This window comes from Oreochromis niloticus, linkage group LG13, assembly GCF_001858045.2.
Source record: "Oreochromis niloticus isolate F11D_XX linkage group LG13, O_niloticus_UMD_NMBU, whole genome shotgun sequence".
Lineage (NCBI taxonomy): Eukaryota > Metazoa > Chordata > Actinopteri > Cichliformes > Cichlidae > Oreochromis > Oreochromis niloticus.
In genome coordinates, this window is record NC_031978.2 from 26951620 (window position 1) to 26972167 (window position 20548).

The 20548-nt window shown below is 40.1% G+C and overlaps 1 protein-coding gene across 1 annotated transcript in view; it reads right to left on the reverse strand.

The window, feature by feature from the left end:
* LOC100694824 (gamma-aminobutyric acid receptor subunit pi) overlaps positions 1 to 20548 on the reverse strand; it is an 87724-nt gene that overhangs the window by 49547 nt on the left and 17629 nt on the right. Inside the window, exon 2 of the mRNA XM_005462957.4 lies at positions 6836 to 6925. Coding sequence (XP_005463014.1) covers positions 6836 to 6888 — 53 coding nt within the window. The 5' untranslated portion in view covers positions 6889 to 6925. The remainder of the gene's footprint in view (positions 1 to 6835; positions 6926 to 20548) is intronic.

A 20548-nucleotide genomic window follows, 5' to 3' on the forward strand; every position in this document is an offset into this window, starting at 1 on the left:
TGTGACCTACATGACTCAAACTGCTTCAGCTTGTTACCTGTAATAAAGCTTTGCCTTTTGCTCTGTCTATTAAAGCGTGAGAGCTGAGCACTAAAAGGATTTGCTGATGGGACGCTGAGCTTCCGTGTTGTCCACACTAGGAAAACATCAATCTAATATTTGGACTGGATCTTGTTTAGATCCTGACTCAGAAAGCTTGATCAGGTATTTGCGACAACAAGACAATCAGTTGATCGGCATACTATCCCACCCATAAGCACCCATTGCTAGCAGATAAGCTAACATGCGAACATCTTTGTTTGTTTTAATAATAAATAATAATCAAGTAAATTTATATTAACTGATGTATTTATTTTGTACTTTTCTTAACAAAATTAATTTTTATTCATCTTTAAATTACTCACACAACTTTGCCTCTGAAGCACAAGATGAATGCAGTTAAAAACAAAAAGAGAGGTTGGATTTATCACTCAGGAGTAATGTAAAGGTCTGCCAAATGATCAAAAAGAAGAGATGGAACTGCAACAACCTAACAGACCCACAGCGCTTTCCTTCTAAAAGCAAGAGCCACACTAACACACTAGAATCGTTCATCATTTTGGTAGTCTGAGCCGACTGTCCTACATATATGTCTTGCAAACACAATGCTGCAAACACAAAACAAACGCCAGAAATTTCAGCCCATTGTTTCATTTTGGGATGCACATTGTTCCACTGAAACACCTCTGCAAATACAAACACAAGCCAAAGCAGGACGAAGCTGCATGCTAAGCTCTTTCTCATTGTTTCAGATGGGTGTCAGTGATGGCTGACTCTTTTTATAGTGTGTTTCAACATCAAAGCTCTGCACTAGAGGTCAGGCTACAGCAGCTGCCTTCTTCCTGTATACTCTGTGTTAGCCTGGTTGAGACTATACTTTGGCTCAGATGTTTACATGTTATAGTGGTACCACGTTAATTTTACATGGTCACTGTCTTTGTTTAGCTATGTTAACGTAAAAATAAATAAAACCTGATCTGAAAGAGAGTAAAAACACTCTGTTACTGTACTAAAGAAGAATTTTCAGGTATCTGGACTTTACTTAAGTATTTATTTTTCTGAAAACTTTTTACTTTTACTCTATATATTACTCCACAAATATCTGCACTTTCTACCCCTCACATTTTCAATACAGGCACATTACTTCTGACTCATCCCTGTCATTTATAGTGTTTATACTCAGCGGTTAAAGTAAGCCGGAACGAGTGCAGGTGTCTGTAAGTTGTTGCTTCAGTACTTTAGCATTTAGCTAGCACTACAGAAGAGGTGTGAGCAAAAGGAAGTTTTTTAACCATCAGGTAGTTTCAAATGCAGCGTTTCTATCAGCTCAACAAACATCAGCAAACACACAAACTGTTTGAGTGCAGTTGGTGGCACAGTGTGTTGTTAGTTTAAGATCCAGCTGCTGTATATCCAGGAAGAGAAATGTGTTATTTAATATTATTTGATATTTGTGTTATTTAAATGTTGCATGACAATATACAGTAGTTGGATGGAATAAAGAGATTAGCTTGCTGTAGTGTGACGAATATATAATAAAGCACTGTGTCGGACTGGTGCAGAGTGGCTTTAGTACTTACGGATAGATTAATTCACTGAATTCAACCCTTATACCAGCTGTAGGTCTAGTATGAGACAATATACACTATACTACTAGTGTAGGAAATGGAAGCCAGCCAAGACAGCTTGTGAAATTGTTGACATGTTGCTCATTCAGTTTTGTAAATCCACAAAGAGCAGCAGGTCAACTGATCACAGCCTGTACACTATAAAATCTACTGGAGCTCACGCTAGGAATTTTTGAGTTGGGATTCTTTTCCCCACACTGAGACACTGCAACTGTACTTAGGGTTGTCCCACCTGTTGAATTCCTGCTCCCTTTAAGGGTCCTTAGAGCTGATCACCTTGCTCCATCTCACCTTACCCCTAGTATACTCTTTACATCAGTGAATCATCTCCGAGGCCTTCCTCTTCAGCATCCTTTGTCCAATATATGCACTATCCCTCCTCTGCACATGTCCAAACCATCTCAGGGTTGCCTCTCCAACTTTGTCTCCAAGCTGCTCAACCTGAGCTGCCCCTCTGATATACTCATTTCTAATCCTGTCCATTTTAGTCACTCCTGGTAAAAATCTTGTCACTTTCTTCCTCCCTTCACCTCTGCCACCTTCAGTTCTACCTCCTGTGTTTTTGTCAGTGCCACTATCTACAAACCATCATAGCAGGTCTTACTACCATCCTTCATCTAAATCCCTTTCACTCTTGCCACTATCCTTCTGTCACAAATCACCCCTGACACTCGTTTCCACCCGCTCCACCCTGCATGCTCTTCTTCACCTCTCTTGTCCACCATCTATTGCTCTGGATGGTTAAACTCATTTAAACTCATTAACCTTCAATATTCCTGCTTCTATGTTTCCTTTTCCACCTGCCTCGCATGCATTCTGATTTTCATTCTTCTTTCCACTACATACCTCCACCTCTCCAGGCTTTCTCCCACCTGCTCCCTACTTGCATTACAGATCACATCATCTGCTTACACCTTAGTCCTTAGAGACTCCTGCCTGACCTCATCTGCCAGCCTGTCCATCACCACTGCAGACAAGAAGATGCTCAAAGCTGATCCCTGATGTAATCCCAGCCACCACCACTGTCATCATACATGTCCTACGCCAACCTCCTATACTTCTCAGCCACTCCTGACTCATATATACACGATCACAGATCCTCTCTTGGCACCCTATCATATACAGTGAAGCTCCTCCTGACCTCCCCTGTACTTCTCCATAAACATTTTTAAAGCAAACATCACATCTGTAGCGCTCTTTTTCGGCATGAAGCCATACTCCTGCTCACTAATCATCACCTCTGTTCCTTTGACCTACATGTCCATTGAAATCGGCTCCAATTGCCACTCTTTCCCCCCTGGGGACACTCTCTACGCTTCGCCTAACTTCCTCCAAAATTCCTCTTTCTCTTCTAACTGACATCCAACCTGTCGGGCATACATACTGCCAACATTAAACATCACCCCTTCGATTTCCAGCTTCAAACTCGTGATCCTGTCTGACACTCTCCACCTCCACAACACTGTTTATATACTCTTCCTGCAAGATCCCTCCTACTCCATTTCTCTTTCTATCTACACCATGGCAGAACAGCTTCGATCCACCTCGAGTGCTCCTGGCCTTGCTTCCTTTTCCACATCCCCTGCACACATTATTTCTACTTTCCTTTTTGCCATAATACCAGCCAGCTCTCTCGGTTTACCGGTTATATTACTACTATACTACATTTAAAATCCCTACTCTCATTTCCACATCTGCTTTTCCTTTTCTCCCGCTGCCTCCAAACACGTCTTCACTCTTTCCTATTCTTTTTGTCTTCAGCCAACAGTAGCACAGTTTCCAGTTTCCAGTGTTGTCTCACCATCACATTCACAACCCCCAGAGAGGAGAGTAGAGGGGGTCCACAGCCCAACTGTTGAAATGCAGGATGAGCGAAGTGGATTCAAGAAACTCTTTCTTTGACATCAGCTGTATCAATATCAAAGTGTATAGATGAATATAGGCTCAGTCTCTTTCACCTCTTCATGTAAACCAAACGGGCATATTCTTATTCTGAGTGTCTATCAAGACTTTTACTTACAGATTCCAGCAGGCTACCATTAACTATAGAGATCATTCTGTCAAATTGTGAATCAATCAGCCTCATTGCTGTAAATGTGTAAATGCTGTGATGCCAACTGTGCATAACGCTTTGTGATTAATGCACAGATACTGCCAGAGAATGTATTGATTATAAGAACCACTGATAAGCTCATTTCTGCGCATATCAGCCGGCATCCACCAAGGGTTAAAAATGAAGCCATTGTGGAAGTGCCATCTTAAAAGTCCAAACTTAAACTAAGAAACTAGTGATGTGCAGTGTTGGGACTAACGCGTTATTAAGTAACGCGTTACAGTAACTTCGTTATTATTGTGGTAACGAGCACGGTAACTAGTTATTATGCCAAAACCAGGAACGCGTTACTCGTTACTGGGATTTAGATAGGCTCGTTATTCGTTACTTCGTGTGGTGGATATCGCGGAGCTTCCACAGATTCAATAACATTAGCAAGTGGTGGAAGCCAGCAGGTGGACGAAGGAAAAGGGAGGCAAGAGGAGAGACCCGAAGCGGCCGCCGGTCCGCGTGTCAGGTGAACTGAACTTCAGGTAAGAAGTTATGACCTGCAGTCTATCGGAGTCAGATATAAACCAAGTTTAGGTGGAGTTTATTTTTGTTATGCTGACTTTTTCGTACTGCGTGCTAGCTAGCATGATGGGGTTTCTATACAGCTGTGCTATGTTACTGATGTTGAACTTTATTTTATTCATAAGGTTAGTTAGTAGAGTTGCCAACCGTCCTGGTATTCAGAGAAAATATTACGTGTTTTGAACTGAGGTGAAAAGGAACACAGTTTGTCCCGGACTTCAGCTACAATGAAAAAGACACAAAGCTGAAGCTGCACAGCTGCCTCTTCTTCTCTCATTCTCTCCTCTCCTGTTTCTACTTCAATCACGAAACTGATCAATGATCAGCTGATCGGCTTTTCTCTCGTGTTTGTTTATTTGCGCCAGAAAGAGGAAACCAGCGGATGTCGCGCTAAACTACAGCAGCACGTTTAAGCTTGATCAGCTGTTGTTAGAATTTATTTAATATTAATTTCTAGTATCAGCTGATGTTTGCTGGAGCCACAGCTGTAAAAGCTGCTGGTCATGATATCAGTTTGGCTATGTGGTGAGAGGGAAACATGAAGATGAAACCAGGAGATGTCCTTACTGAATCATCAGAGCTGAACAGGTGATGGAGAAACAGGTTTACCTTTTAGGTGACATGAATGAGTTGAAGGGAAGTTATGAACTGTTTCTGAGAGACAAATAACACCAGGATCCTTTTCTAAGTAGCGGACAGCTGGTAACTGTGCAGGGGTGGATCTAGCAAAGTGTTGCCAGGGGTCCATGTAGGGCATTAACAGAGAAAGGTGGGCACAAAGAAATACTTTTCATTCTTATTCTCATTTAAAATGTCTAGCTTTTAAAAAATAATTATCTGAGTCTTACAACAAACAATTGATAGATTGATACATATATACCATCAGAACAGTGTACATCACTGTCACAACAGTGTTTATTTTCATTCAAAGGCTTTATGATTTTTCCTATAATGGCGGGCCGGTCTCTAGTCAAAATGCCCGGGACGATTTTTTTGTCCCAGTCCAGCTCTGTATGCAGCTCATCTGCAGTCTGGTGTTACCTACATCTTCCTATTCAGAAAGCAGAATTTCCAAGTTCTGAGTACAATCAAAAGCACCACGACTGCAGTTTTTGTGTTGGATGTAAAAAGCAGGCTAGAATCATGCGGTGGTCAACGATGGTCCAGGCGTGGGATTTCTCTCGTGGAAATGTGCACATTATCTTTTCCTTTCTGTTGGTAGGTGGCACAGTGCACTTGTGGCAAGTAAGCAAGCTAGAAGACTGGCAGTCTGGCTGGGTATCCAGTTACAGAAGCAACACATTAACAAGAGAATTCTGAGTAAAACCAAAGTTACTTTCCCTAGTAACTAGTTACTCTGAAAGTAACGAGTAACTTGAAGTAACTGAGTTACTTTTGATAGAAGTAACTAGTGATGTAACTAAGTTACTAATTTAAAGTAACTTACCCAACACTGGTGATGTGTGATACCACTGATTTCTTTTCTCATCCAATACCAATAAGTAAATTTCAGCTTTGAATCAGCAATACTGATCCGATACCGATACTTTGTAGAAAAACTTAATGTGTTTGGAAAATCATACTAAAAAGTAGTGTATGCATCACCATAGTGTATGCTAATTTCACCCTAGCAGCACTTGTCCCTCTCCTCCTCAGGTCACCACCAAATTCTGTGTTATAATTGACTTTTGTTTGTGTTTCACAAGATTTGTGGCCTTGCCACATGCGTCACAAACCATGTCTTGGCTGTTTGTGGAGCTGAAAGAGCTCCACACATGACTCCACGAGTGAGCGAGCCATTTATATAGCCGTATTTCGTACCACTATGACAGGCAGAAGAAGAATCCGATCTGCACACCCCTAAACCGACATATTTACAACCTGGAAGAGTTCAAGTGAACAGTGCCTTTGTAGTCTTATAGTCTAAATCTGATTTCTTTTCTTTTGTGCACCATTTTTGACTTTTGAGCAGACTTATATTTTTAATATAAATGTATATTTTAGAAGTGTTTAATAAATGAGGCCCTTAGGTGGCAGGAACCTGCCACAACACAAAAATCCCATAGCTTTTTGTGAAAAGAAGTGCTGCACTATACAGAGCATATCTTATAGCTGGTTTCAGTACGAGCCAGAGGGTTTGTCTTATCTAAAATGTGCATACTGCACTCTATAATTTGAGAATAAACTGCAAGAAGAGCAGAGGCTTCAGTTCCCAACGGCATACAAATGTGCACCAAAGCATCCCATCATTCTCACCATATGACCTCTGCAGGGATTTTAACACCAATTGTATCCATGTGGTGCTGGATGCTGCCTCATCGATTCTGCTCAGCAGTGTCATCAGTGTAGGCATGGAGTTTCAATGCTTTTTGCTTGATGCATGGAGAGTTGTTATTGAGTATTGATGGTTTACACGAAAATGATGCGACTAAGTATCTCCTCCTGAGCTCACTGACTACAAAGCTTTGGTGTTGTTAGAAATTAGAATCTGACATGGCTGATGACTTTGTGGCTGTAGATCCCAGTGGTTGTCCTTTCTTACCTGCTAATGAGGAGTACAGTGAACACGGTTCCTCCAGATACAGAGAGAGCCATGGCTGCTGGAGGAGTGAAGATGCCAAGTGGAGTTTATCTGGAAAAAGGGCACACAAGGGAGAATAACATGCAGTTTAATGGGATGCAGGTAATGATAGTAGTCAGGAAATATAGATTGTGCTGCACTTTGAAGACCAAACAGTTTTATGCATTTCAACAAGGATGCAGGGCAGGACTTGTGCAGGATCAGTGACTTCTAGAGCTTTGCCTTCCAGCTGGCAGGCAGCACAGAGGGGCACATGTGTGGCCCCCTTTTCCTGTTCCAAATGTTTAAAGTCTGAGGTTCCAAAAATACATATTTTCTCTTTACTCAAATGATTTTCATCACCCAGGTAACGGTGGTTTCTCTGTGCCACTTGGTTATCTTTAATAGATTCCCTCAAACACTGAAATGTAAGACACTCTTTCTTGATGTATTTCTAAATCACACAGTAGTGAATAACTGTGCTGGTCTGCCTTAGGGATATTCTCTTGGCAGCATAATGGCCTCCTGTTAATGATTTCACCTCAACTCCAAGTCTGGCACTGAGCTTGGGTGAAAAGTAATAAAGCAATTTCCAATGTCCTCTCGTTTCTTATATCCTCCTGCACTCCCTCTCTCTCTCTTTTAAGATAAAAGCGCATTGAAAGCCTTCAGAGACCAGAAAAAACTGAGACCCAACTTGCCATAGATGGCAAGTTGGTCTAAGGAAATATTTAATGTAAAGTTGAAAGCAAACTTCTGTGGCTATGGTGTTAAAAGTGTCTTTACTTTGGTCCAAGCTTGAACTACAGTAAATCCTGTTGGTGGTAACATTACATTTTTAGGTAAGGGATTGCATAGCAGAGGGTAGACAGTTCTAAAGCAGGTAAGAAATTCCTCAGTCCCAACAGGTTTTACAGTAAAACATGTATAATGTATACACAGTAAGGGAATACTACATGAATATATGAAACTGGGAATTCAGAGATACATTATTGAACACTAGGTTTCTCCTATTCTCTGCACACATAGTGACACTGAGGACATAAGTACTTATTCAGCCATTTTGGTCATAAATGCAGAAAACATGGTGAAGACACAGTATGGCCGACTTCCTGTCTCTGCTCTCGATGACACAACTGAACCTGACAGAAATGCAGCGAAGTTTTAAATTCTCTCTCACTTCTTTCCATTATGACTCATAACGGTCTGTTGATGTAAAACTGCATGTGCTCTGAAGTGGGCATATATATATTTTTAGAACTTAAATCTTCTTTCTTGTCTTTGCACGCAGTTAAACTATCTTGCAATACTAAACTGAGATTTGATTGCCATTGTGATGACTAAAACAAGGTCGATTTTTGCTTTAAAATGACTTAAAAGGCAATGTGCTACATTTTTGGAGTAGCACTTTGGATGAAACTGAGATATGAGGATGAATAACAAGGATGTGGTTGGTATGGTCGAAACTGCAGTGCCAACGATAAAATACAACATGTGCATCTTTAAGGTACAGTGTGTAAAACATCACAAGTGTAGTTCAACTGAATTCAGTTTTCTTACCCCTCTCAATTCAAGTACATAATGCTAGCTATGGTGGCCCATGTAGGACAAACAAGCCTGGCTGGTAGTTATCTGTTCACATCTATTTACTCAGGAGGTAAGCTGTAAAACTTTGTGAAAGTTCAATACGAGTCAACGAGTCAGTGAAGCTCACTTCTGTCTGATACCCGTGAACTTTTCTGTTGGTAAGAGCTGCTGTTTTTGTTGTTGTTGCTGTTAGCAACTGTTAGCCGCTGTTCATGAAACCTTCTTGGAAGTGGATCGAATATTGTTGAACTCTTATCGAATAAAGTCTCATATGATGTGAAAATATATTCAAGCTGCTTCTCAGCCATTAGCTGGCATAATGATAGCTTATAACCAGCTGTTGTTGTTGTTTAACCAGCTTATTGTCAGCTGTGTGAAAACATGACTAATTTGCTGACAATGAGTAATAATGTGTGTAATTATGTTTATGAACATTTTCATGTGTTAGAGCCCTCACTTCAGTTCAAGAGACGAGTCTTGAGTTGAGGTGAAAGACAAAATGAGAAAAAGGCGAGGAAAACACGCATGTACAAATATTAAAGGGTGCAACCACTGCTTGTGGTTTTTAAATTAAAATTAACATAAGGTGTACTTCATATGCAGACTATCTCTAGCCACACACACACAGAATGGCAATCCATCTGTATTCAAGATGACGGGACAAACCGGTGCTCCTCCTGTGTGTTTTTAATGGATTAACTCGAAGTTCATGAGAATGCATCAATTTGTTGAAAGATATAATTGCATACTAATCAAAGTATATTTATGATTAAAAAGTTTTTTCTATTAAAGAACCTCAAAAAAATGACAGAAAAATTCTGTTAACTTTCCCCCTATTTCCAGTCCAGAACTTTAAAGGTCCTTTTTACAGCTATCCCCCTACTATTCCCGTTCGGCATTTAATGTTTTTTGGTTTCTGATTCTGACAGACTGCTATTTATTCAAGTTCTATCACAGATGAACAATAAATACACAGAAATATACACAATAGGGTCATAAAGTAACAGATTAAATAGTAGAATCACTCGGGGATTTTTTCTCACCAGGTGTAGAGTAGCTGGATTCGTCTGTCACTGTCTGCAGATATCTTTTTGATGTCTTGGTTGTATTTATTTACAGAGTACCAGTGCAGTACAATATTAGAGAAAAAACACAATGATCCCTTCTGAGAAAGCACTGTGAAGGGAGGGTAGGAAAGAAGAACTCCTTTTCAAGGTAAGAGATCTCTGGTAAAGCAGGGCTCAAGGAGGGATAGCCATCTGCCTCGAGCTGGTTTTCATATTTTATAGTTATATTTTATGCATTTGCCATGGCTTAAAGGCTGAATTATCACATTCTGTTCTGGTCTCCCTCTCTCTCTCTCTCTCTCTCTCTCGCTCTCATATATTAGTAAGTTAAATATTATCTTAATTTACCAATGATTTTAATGTAATGATTTTTTCTATATGTGGTAGTTACGAAACAGCATTCAATAATAATAAAGTAAAATCATTACAATTTTGATTTATGCTAAAAGAAAAATAATACGCAGATATATGAGTGTCTCACTTTTGGACTGGTGCACTGTTACATAGAGCAGTAAACAATATATACATTACTGCAAATCAAACAAAATTACTGCCCATTAGAGTTGGTGGACTTAGTGGGAGAGTAATTTCAACATAATAGAAGACTGAAATACAAAGTTATGCCAACTCACCTGACAGCAGTTCAGCCTGTACGTTAGAGTACTTTACTGTAACCTGGAAAGCTATTCAGCCAACCAGGAATACCTATTTGAAACCTGTTTGCAGTGAAGTCTATAAAAATAGGACTGTTTCAAAAGAGGATCACTTCAAGTTGTTTTAAGGAGCGCTTCCATTTGATGTGCTCTTTGGAAAGGATACAAGTACAGATACGTGTGTTAAAAAAAATCCAGTAAAAGTATTGATCAATTTCTTTACTCAGGTAAAAGTGAAAAAGTACAGGCTCTGAAATGCACTCAAAGTAAGAAAGTAAAAATTAGCTCCCTGAAGGACAATTCTACCATCCATTTTTATGCACAGGTAACTGGACCTTCTGCTATATTAATATGACACAAAAATGTATTTATATAAATTATGACATCACACATTTAAATCTGCAGTTTATCAGGTATCACTGAGCAGCAGTGTTGGGTAAGTTACTTTAAATTAGTAACTTAGTTACATTACTAGTTACTTCTCTAAAAAAGTAACTCAGTTACTTCAAGTTACTCGTTACTTTCAAAGTAACTAGTTACTAGGGAAAGTAACTTTGGTTTTACTCAGAATTCTCTTGTTAATGTGTTGCTTCCGTAACTGGATACCCAGCCAGACTGCCAGTCTTCTAGCTTGCTTACTTGCCACAAGTGCACTGTGCCACCTACCAACAGAAAGGAAAAAATAATGCGCACATTTCCACGAGAGAAATCCCACGCCTGGACCGTCGTTGACCGCCGCCATGATTCTAGCCTGCTTTTTACATCCAACACAAAAACTGCAGTCGTGGTGCTTTTGATTGTACTCAGAACTTGGAAATTCTGCCTTCTGAATAGGAAGATGTAGGTAACACCAGACTGCAGATGAGCTGCATACAGAGCTGGACTGGGACAAAACAATCGTCCCGGGCATTTTGACTAGAGACCGGCCCACCATTATAGGAAAAATCATAAAGACTTTGAATGAAAACAAACGCTGTTGTGACAGTGATGTACACTGTTCTGATGGTATATATGTATCAATCTATCAATCGTTTGTTGTAAGACTCAGATAATTATTTTTTTAAAAGCGAGACATTTTAAATGAGAATAATAAATAAAAGTATTTCCTTGTGCCCCCCTTTCCCTGTTAATGCCCTACCTGGCCCCCCTGGCAACACTTTGCTAGACCCGCCCCTGCACAGTTACCAGCTGTCAGCTACGTAGAAAAGGATCCTGGTGTTATTTGTCTCTCAGAAACAGTTCATAACTTCCCTTCAACTCATTCATGTCACCTAAAAGGTAAACCTGTTTCTACATCACCTGTTCAGCTCTGATGATTCAGTAAGGACATCTCCTGGTTTCATCTGCATGTTTCCCTCTCACCAGATAACCAAACCGATATCATGACCAGCAGCTTTACAGCTGTGGCTCCAGCAAACATCAGCTGATACTAGAAATTAATATTAAATAAATTCTAACAACAGCTGATCAAGCTTAAACGTGCTGCTGTTGTTTAGCGCGACATCCGCTGGTTTCCTCTTTCTGGCGCAAAGTGGGCGATAAATAAACAAGAGAGAAAAGCCGATCAGCTGATCATTGATCAGTTTCGTGATTGAAGTAGAAACAGGAGAGAATGAGAGAAGAAGAGGCAGCTGTGCAGCTTCAGCTTTGTGTCTTTTTCATTGTAGCTGAAGTCCGGGACAAACTGTGTTCCTTTTCACCTCAGTACGAAACGCGTAATATTTTCTCTGAATACCAGACGATTCTGTTTTTTACGGGACGGTTGGCAACTCTAATAATTAACCGTATGAACAAAATAAAGTTCAACATCAGTAACATAGCACCCACCCAGCTGTATAGAAACTCCGTCATGCTAGCTAGCACGCAGTACGAAAATGTCAGCATACCGAAAATAAACTCCACCTAAACTTGGTTTATATCTGACTTCGATAGACTGCAGGTCATAACTTCTTACCTGAAGTTCAGTTCACCTGACACGCGGACCGGCGGCCGCTTCGGGTCTCTCCTCCTGCCTCCCCTTTCCTTCATCCACCTGCTGGCCTCCACCACCGCGGTCAAGTGAGCCGTCATTTGTGAGCCGCGGTCAAGCCAGCCGCTTCTTATCCGTCGCATAAATTTCCTTGCGCTTTTACACCAGTCTTTACGGTACCGCCTTTTCGCTTTATATCCCGATTGAAAGCGTAGAGCCGCGCGCACGTGCACGCGCGCACACAAATTGCAATGGAACAGCCCAATACAACCAAAGTGACAGTCTGGTTGCATATTCAAAAATTCATTAAAAATCATCCTTAGTAGTTGAGGTCCCACTTTCAACACATCCCTCCTCTGGGACACCTACTGTACCTCTGTGCCAAGTTTCAGCCAGATTTACTGTAATATTCCTCAGAAATTAAAGGAAACTTGTATTCAATGCAATACAGTCAATACAATTATGTCATTTTCAAAAATTCATTAAAAATCATCCTTAGTAGTTGATGTCCAACTTTCAACACATTCCTCCTCTGGGATACCTACTGTACCTCTGTGCCAAGTTTCATCCAGATTCACTGTAGAATTCCTCAGAAATTACAGGAGATTTATATTCAATGCAATACAGTCAATACAATAGAATTATGTCATTTTCAAAAATTCATTAAAAATCATCCTTAGTAGTTGATGTCCAAATTTCAACACATCCCTCCTCTGGGACACCTACTGTACCTCTGTGCCAAGTTTCATCAAGATTTACTGTAGAATTCCTCAGATCTTAAAGGAGATTTATATTCAGTTCTCTACAGTCAATACACTACAAATATGTCATTTTCAAAAATTCATTAAAAATCATCCTTAGTAGTTGATGTCCAAATTTCAACACATTCCTCCTCTGGGACACCTACTGTACCTCTGTGCCAAGTTTCATCAAGATTTACTGTAGAATTCCTCAGATATTAAAGCAAACTTGTATTCAATGCAATAAAGTCAATACAATAGAATTATGTCAATTTCAAAAATTCATTACAAATCATCCTTAGTAGTTGATGTCCAACTTTCAACACATTCCTCCTCTGGGACACCTACTGTACCTCTATGCCAATTTTCATCCAGATTCACTGTAGAATTCCTCAGAAATTACAGGAGATTTATATTCAATGCAATACAGTCAATACACTACAATTATGTCAATTTCAAAAATTCATTAAAAATCATCCTTAGTAGTTGATGTCCAAATTTCAACACATCCCTCCTCTGGGATACCTACTGTACCTGTGTGCCAAGTTTCATCAAGATTTACTGTAGAATTCCTCAGATATTAAAGCAAACTTGTATTCAATGCAATACAGTCAATACAATAGAATTATGTCAATTTCAAAAATTCATTAAAATCATCCTTAGTAGTTGATGTCCAAATTTCAAAACATCCTCCTCTGGGACACCTACTGTACCTGTGTGCCAAGTTTCATCAAGATTTACTGTAGAATTCCTCAGAAACTACAGGAGATTTATATTCAATGCAATACAGTCAATACACTACAATTATGTCAATTTCAAAAATTCATTAAAAATCATCCTTAGTAGTTGATGTCCAAATTTCAACACGTTCCTCCTCTGGGATACCTACTGTACCTGTGTGCCAAGTTTCATCAAGATTTACTGTAGAATTCCTCAGATATTAAAGCAAACTTGTATTCAATGCAATACAGTCAATACAATAGAATTATGTCAATTTCAAAAATTCATTAAAAATCATCCTTAGTAGTTGATGTCCAAATTTCAAAACATCCCTCCTCTGGGATACCTACTGTACCTGTGTGCCAAGTTTCATCAAGATTTACTGTAGAATTCCTCAGAAACTACAGGAGATTTATATTCAATGCAATACAGTCAATACACTACAATTATGTCAATTTCAAAAATTCATTAAAAATCATCCTTAGTAGTTGATGTCCAAATTTCAACACATCCCTCCTCTGGAACACCTACTGTACCTCTGTGCCAAGTTTCATCAAGATTTACTGTAGAATTCCTCAGAAATTACAGGAAACTTGTATCCAATGCAATACAGTTAATAAACTATAATTATGTCAATTTCAAAAATTCATTAAAAATCATCCTCAATAGTTGATGTCCAACTTTCAACACATTCCTCCTCTGGGACACCTACTGTACCTCTATGCCAATTTTCATCCAGATTCACTGTAGAATTCCTCAGAAATTACAGGAGATTTATATTCAATGCAATACAGTCAATACACTACAATTATGTCAATTTCAAAAATTCATTAAAAATCATCCTTAGTAGTTGATGTCCAAATGTCAACACATCCCTCCTCTGGAACACCTACTGTACCTCTGTGCCAAGTTTCATCAAGATTTACTGTAGAATTCCTCAGAAATTACAGGAAACTTGTATCCAATGCAATACAGTTAATAAACTATAATTATGTCTATTTCAAAAATTCATTAAAAATCATCCTTAGTAGTTGATGTCCAAATTTCAACACGTTCCTCCTCTGGGACACCTACTGTACCTCTGTGCCAAGTTTCAGCCAGATTTACTGTAGAATTCCTCAGATATTAAACCAAACTTGTATTCAATGCAATAAAGACAATACACTACAATTATGTCAATTTCAAAAATTCATTAAAAATCATCCTCAGTAGTTGATGTCCAACTTTCAACACATTCCTCCTCTGGGCCACCTACTGTACCTCTGTGCCAAGTTTCATCTCAATCCGCTGCATCAATAATTGTTTAATATTGATGGATCAAAAGTGTTGCTGAGAGAGTCATGACAGGGACTATAAAGAGACAGCATATTTCAGCCATATTTGCTTGTCTTCACTGACTCGCTTTGAAATCCAGATTTTAATTTTGGAATATTAGGTGTACTTGTGGTTCCTATAGAATTTTAAGGTTGAACGGGAATCAGAGTCTTGATCTCTCAGGCCTCTCTTCTGTGGATGCAGCTCACATCATTCTGTACAATACGATAATTTTTAATTCTACAACTGTTTATAACCTGCATAGTTCACATTTCTGTATAGCTGTATATCTCATATTTCTGTATAGTTTTTTTATTTCATATTCTGTATAGTTTTTCATATTTATTATTATGTACAGCCTGTACATAGCTTGTACTCACTACAGCCTGTACATACTTATAGTTATAGCATATTCATAACATACCTTCATACCGTGTACATTGTAACATACCATAATAGACCCATTTCTGTAATATACTTACATACCTATATTATTGCTAATATATATTGTAATATATCTATATCATGGCTAAAGCACTTCTGGATGGATGCAAACTGCATTTCGTTGCCTTGTACCTGTGACATGTGCAATCACAATAAAGTTGAATTCTATTCTATTCTATTCTATTCTATTCTATATTAATTCAGAAGACAAACACCCATCTCTGCTTTTGAGATTAGCATTAAAACATTCAGTTTTGACAAATAATACAGTTAGAGTGGATCAGGTGACTCTGAATCTTCCCTTATTTGTGCTGCAATAAGCCTAGGCTCTTGCGGGCTTCCCGTGATGTATGAATTTTTTCCTTCTTTGCTCGATCTGTGTTTATACACCTCTCTGCATTTAATCATTAGTTAGTATGTATCTCTTGCTGTCTTGCACAGTGTATATGTTGTCCTGTCTCCTTTTCATCAACCTCAGCCAGTCACAGTAGATAGCTGTCTCTCCTTGAGCCTGTTTCTGCCAGATGTTTCTATCTCTTCAAATGGAGTTTTTCCTTCCCACTCTCACTAAATGTTAGCTCATATGGGGTAATTAAATTGTTGAGGTTTTCTGTGTATTAATGTTGTGTTTTTACCCAGCAACATAAAGTGCCTTTAGGCGACTGCTGTTGTGATTTGGTGCTAAATACATAACATTTAACTGCTAACACCGGAATTAATTAAATTGTATAAATTTATACAATTTATACAATTTATAAATTCGCACTCGGTTCGCAGCCGAGTGTGAAGCAGCGGGAATGAGGATCAGCACCTCCAAATCTGAGGCCATGGTTCTCAGCCGGAAAAGGGTGGAGTGCCCACTCCGGGTCGGGGATGAGTTCCTGCCCCAAGTGGAGGAGTTCAAGTATCTCGGGGTCTTGTTCGCGAGTGATGGGAGAAGGGAGCCGGAGATCGACAGACGGATTGGTGCTGCGGCTGCAGTGATGGGGACGCTGCACCGGTCCGTCGTGGTGAAGAGGGAGCTGAGTGTAAAAGCGAAGCTCTCAATTTACCGGACGATCTACGTCCCTACCCTCACCTATGGCCACGAGCTGTGGGTAGTGACCGAAAGAACGAGATCGCGGATACAAGCGGCGGAAATGAGCTTCCTCCGAAGGGTGGCTGGCCTCTCCCTTAGAGATAGGGTGAGAAGTTCGGCCATCCGGGAGGGGCTCAGAGTAGAGCCGCTGCTCCTCCACGTCGAAAGGAGCCAGTTGAGGTGGTTTGGGCATCTGACAAGGATGCCTCCTGGGCACCTCCTGGGTGAGGTGCTCCGGGCATGTCCCACCAGGAGGAGGCCCTGGGGCAGACCCAGGACACGCCGGAGAGATTATATCTCTCGGCTGGCCTGGGAACGCCTTGGTGTTCCCCCGGATAAGCTGGAGGAGGTGGCTGGGGAGAGGGAGGTCTGGGCTTCTCTGCTTAGGCTGCTGCCCCCGCGACCCGGCCTCGGATAAAGCGGATGAAGATGGATGGATGGATGGATGGATGTATAAATTCAAATTATATATTCATTGTGACATACTCCTTGTCTTTTGAAATACTTTATTTTCTGTTTTTGGACACCTTTTAAAACAACATTCAATATTACAGGAACAGAAGCTCTTCTACTTACTGGTAGTAACACACACTGCAACTTGGAAACACCAGGGAACACTTAATTAAGGCACAATACACAATATATAGGTGAATTGATTTTGCCTCTTCACCACATATGACACTGGATACTGTAGCTCCTGTGAAAAATAAGGCCTCAAATCAGAAGTACTTGACCCCGTGGTATAATTCTCAAACACGTAGCCTAAAGCAGATAACTCATTTGTGTGTGTTTGATCAGTTGAAGTCTTTGTTGTGGAGTCTGACAGCAGTAGGGAGGAAAGACCTGCAAAATCTCTCTGTACCACACCGTGGGTGCCGCAGCCTGCCACTGAAGGAGCTGTTCAGTGCTGTTAGAGTTTCCTGCATGGGGTGGGAGGGATGAAAGCTTAGCCACCATTCTCCTGTCACTCACCACCTCCACTGGGTCCAGAGGGCATCCTAGAACAAAGCTGGCCCTGCGGATCAGCCTGTTCAGTCTCTTCCTGTCCCCAGCAGAGATGCTGCCACCCCAGCAGACCACACCATAAAAGATGGCTACAAAACATGCTGTAGGTATTACAGGTACTGTGCTGCAGTGGTTTGTATCATATCTATCTAATAGACTCCAATTCGTTCATGTTAATGGAGAGTCTTCTTCACATGCTGAGGTTAATTATGGAGTTCTACAGGGTTCAGTGCTAGGACCAATTCTATTTACATTATACATGCTTCCCCTAGGCAGTATCATTAGAAGACATAGCATACATTTTCACTGCTATGCTGATGACACCCAGCTCTATCTGTCCATGAAGCCAGGTATCACACACCAATTAGTTAAACTGCAGGAATGTCTTAAAGACATAAAGACCTGGATGGCCGCTAACTTTCTGCTCCTTAATGCAGATAAAACTGAGGTCATTGTATTTGGCCCTGAAAATCTTAGAAATATGGTATCTAACCAGATTCTTACTCTGGATGGCATTACCTTGGCCTCCAGTAACACTGTGAGGAACCTTGGAGTCATTGTTGACCAGGACATGTACTTCAATGCACATATTAAACAAATATGTAAGACCGCTTTCTTCCATTTGCGCAACATCTCTTAAATTAGAAATATCCTGTCTCAGAGTGACGCTGAAAAACTAGTTCATGCATTTATTACTTCCAGGCTGGACTACTGTAATTCTTTATTATCAGGATGTCCTAAAAACTCACTGAAAAGCCTTCAGTTAATCCAAAATGCTGCAGCAAGGGTACTGACAGGGACTAGAAAGAGAGAGCAGATTTCTCCTATAATGGCTTCAGTTCATTGGCTCCCTGTTAAATCCAGAATTGAATTCAAAATACAAGGTCTTAAATAATCAGGCCCCATCTTATCTTAATGACCTTGTAGTACCATATCACCCTATTAGAGCACTTCGTTCTTGCACTGCAGGCCTACTTGTTGTTCCTAGAGTAATTAAAAGTAGAATGGGAGGGAGAGCCTTCAGTTTTCAGGCCCCTCTTCTGTGGAACCAGCTTCCAGTTTGGATTCAGGAGACAGACACTATCTCTACTTTCAAGATTAGGCTTCAAACTTTCCTTTTTGCTAAAGCATATAGTTAGGGCTGGACCAGGTTACCCCGAATCCTCCCTTAGTTATGCTGCAATAGACGTAGGCTGCCGTGGATTCCCATGATGCACTGAAGTTTTCCTTTTCAGTCACCTTTCTCCCTCACTATGTGTTAATAGACCTCTCTGCACTGAATCATACTTGTTATTAATCTCTGGCTCTCTTCCACACCATGTCTTATCCTGTCTTCCTTCTCTCACCCCAACCGGTCGCAGCAGCATCTATTATTGTAGAATCTACTGTACAATATAAAGCACCTTGAGGCGACTGTTGTTGTGATTTGGCGCTGTATAAATAGAATAGAATAGAATAGAATAGAATAATGTACTTCAGACCAGGAGATTGGCAAAATGTATAAATAGGATGGCGATTAGGGGAATTGGAGACAGCTGCATAACACAGCAGAGATACATTGGGAATAAGAAGACAGTGGAAGTAAGACTCAACACAAGAAAGAGACAAGAGGCCACCAAACTAAAACCCAGACTAAGACACACGAGCTTGACACAGACAAAACCATAAACAGACATGAAGACAAGACTGGCTTTAACACTAAAGTGTTTTCACAAGTGTTCCATCCACTTGTGGAACGCTGAAGAAGAACTACACTAAAAAGCAATATGGAACTGAAAACAAAAGAATACATAATGTATACATATCATCAAATAATCCAGGACTCACAAACAATGATATGATGAACAGAACTATAAAGAACAAAACTGAGAAATGCTTGGTAAACTGACCAAGGACTATGTCATCCTGTCATTTTTTAATATCATAGTTAATGTGTCCTGATTTTTAGATAGTGCCATCTTACAAATACCAGGAATCCAACTGGGTGACAAGCCAGAGTTATCTGCCCGCACACCCACTGACTAGAAAAAGGGTCCAGGACTCTTCAAGCTGGGATACAGGCATAATAGAAAAAGATGTAAACAGATAGAAAGTCATCAGGAAGGCATTGCCTGTTGTTGCTGCTGCTGTCAGACTTTTTAATTCATCCACTTGTGTCAGACACATATTGAACAGGAATAAACATGCCTCACTGCACTCTCTCAGTTTGTATACCACAATGTTTGCTTAGACACCTGTATGCTTATATTGTTTATTATATCCCAGAAACATTAATGTTAAAACTTGTGTTCCTATGTCTATATATAAGTTTATTTTCATATCTCTATATTAATCTATTTATAGCTCCATTCCCTCACTTCATTTTATACAATTGCTTTGTTCCTGCATGAGAGCTATTTAAAGTGGTTTCACACACAGTGCCTCCAGAAGAATACAGAGTAGTTTTGGACAGCAGAGGCTGGAGAATGGTATTGCTCTCTGTGTGAAAAATAACTACTTATTTGAAATGAAGATGAATGTATGTTGTCAAGGCAAAAAAAAGTTTTTTCTTTTAAACAGTACATTGTATAATGACTGAAAATGCAACGTACTGATTATAGGGCGATCATGGCTCAAGAGTTGGCAGTTCGTCTTGTAATTGGAAGGTTGCCAGTTCGAGCCCCGGCTCCCACAGTCTCGGTCGTTGTGTCCTTGGGCAAGACACTTCACCTACTGGTGATGGCCAGAGGGGCCGATGGCACGATATGGCAGCCTTGCTTCTGTCAGTCTGCCCCAGGGCAGCTGTGGCTACAACTGTAGCTTGTCTCCACCCGTGTGTGAATGAATAGTGGAATTGTAAAGCGCTTTGAGGGTCTCGAAAAGCGCTATATAAATGCAATCCATTATTATAAGATAGGGGAAACCTGCAGTCAGCTGAGACCGCAGAAGTCACTTGGATGAGTGACGAAACTTTTCTCCCATTGAAAACACTATGTCCAGATGTACAGAATCAAACTTTAGGGATTTAATTACCTGGATGATTGAGCATGCATCAAGACATTCTCCGTGTTGTTTCAGAATTCTTTGTCACCTTATGAATAATGTATATAATTTTGAATAATTTCATGTAAATTTAACT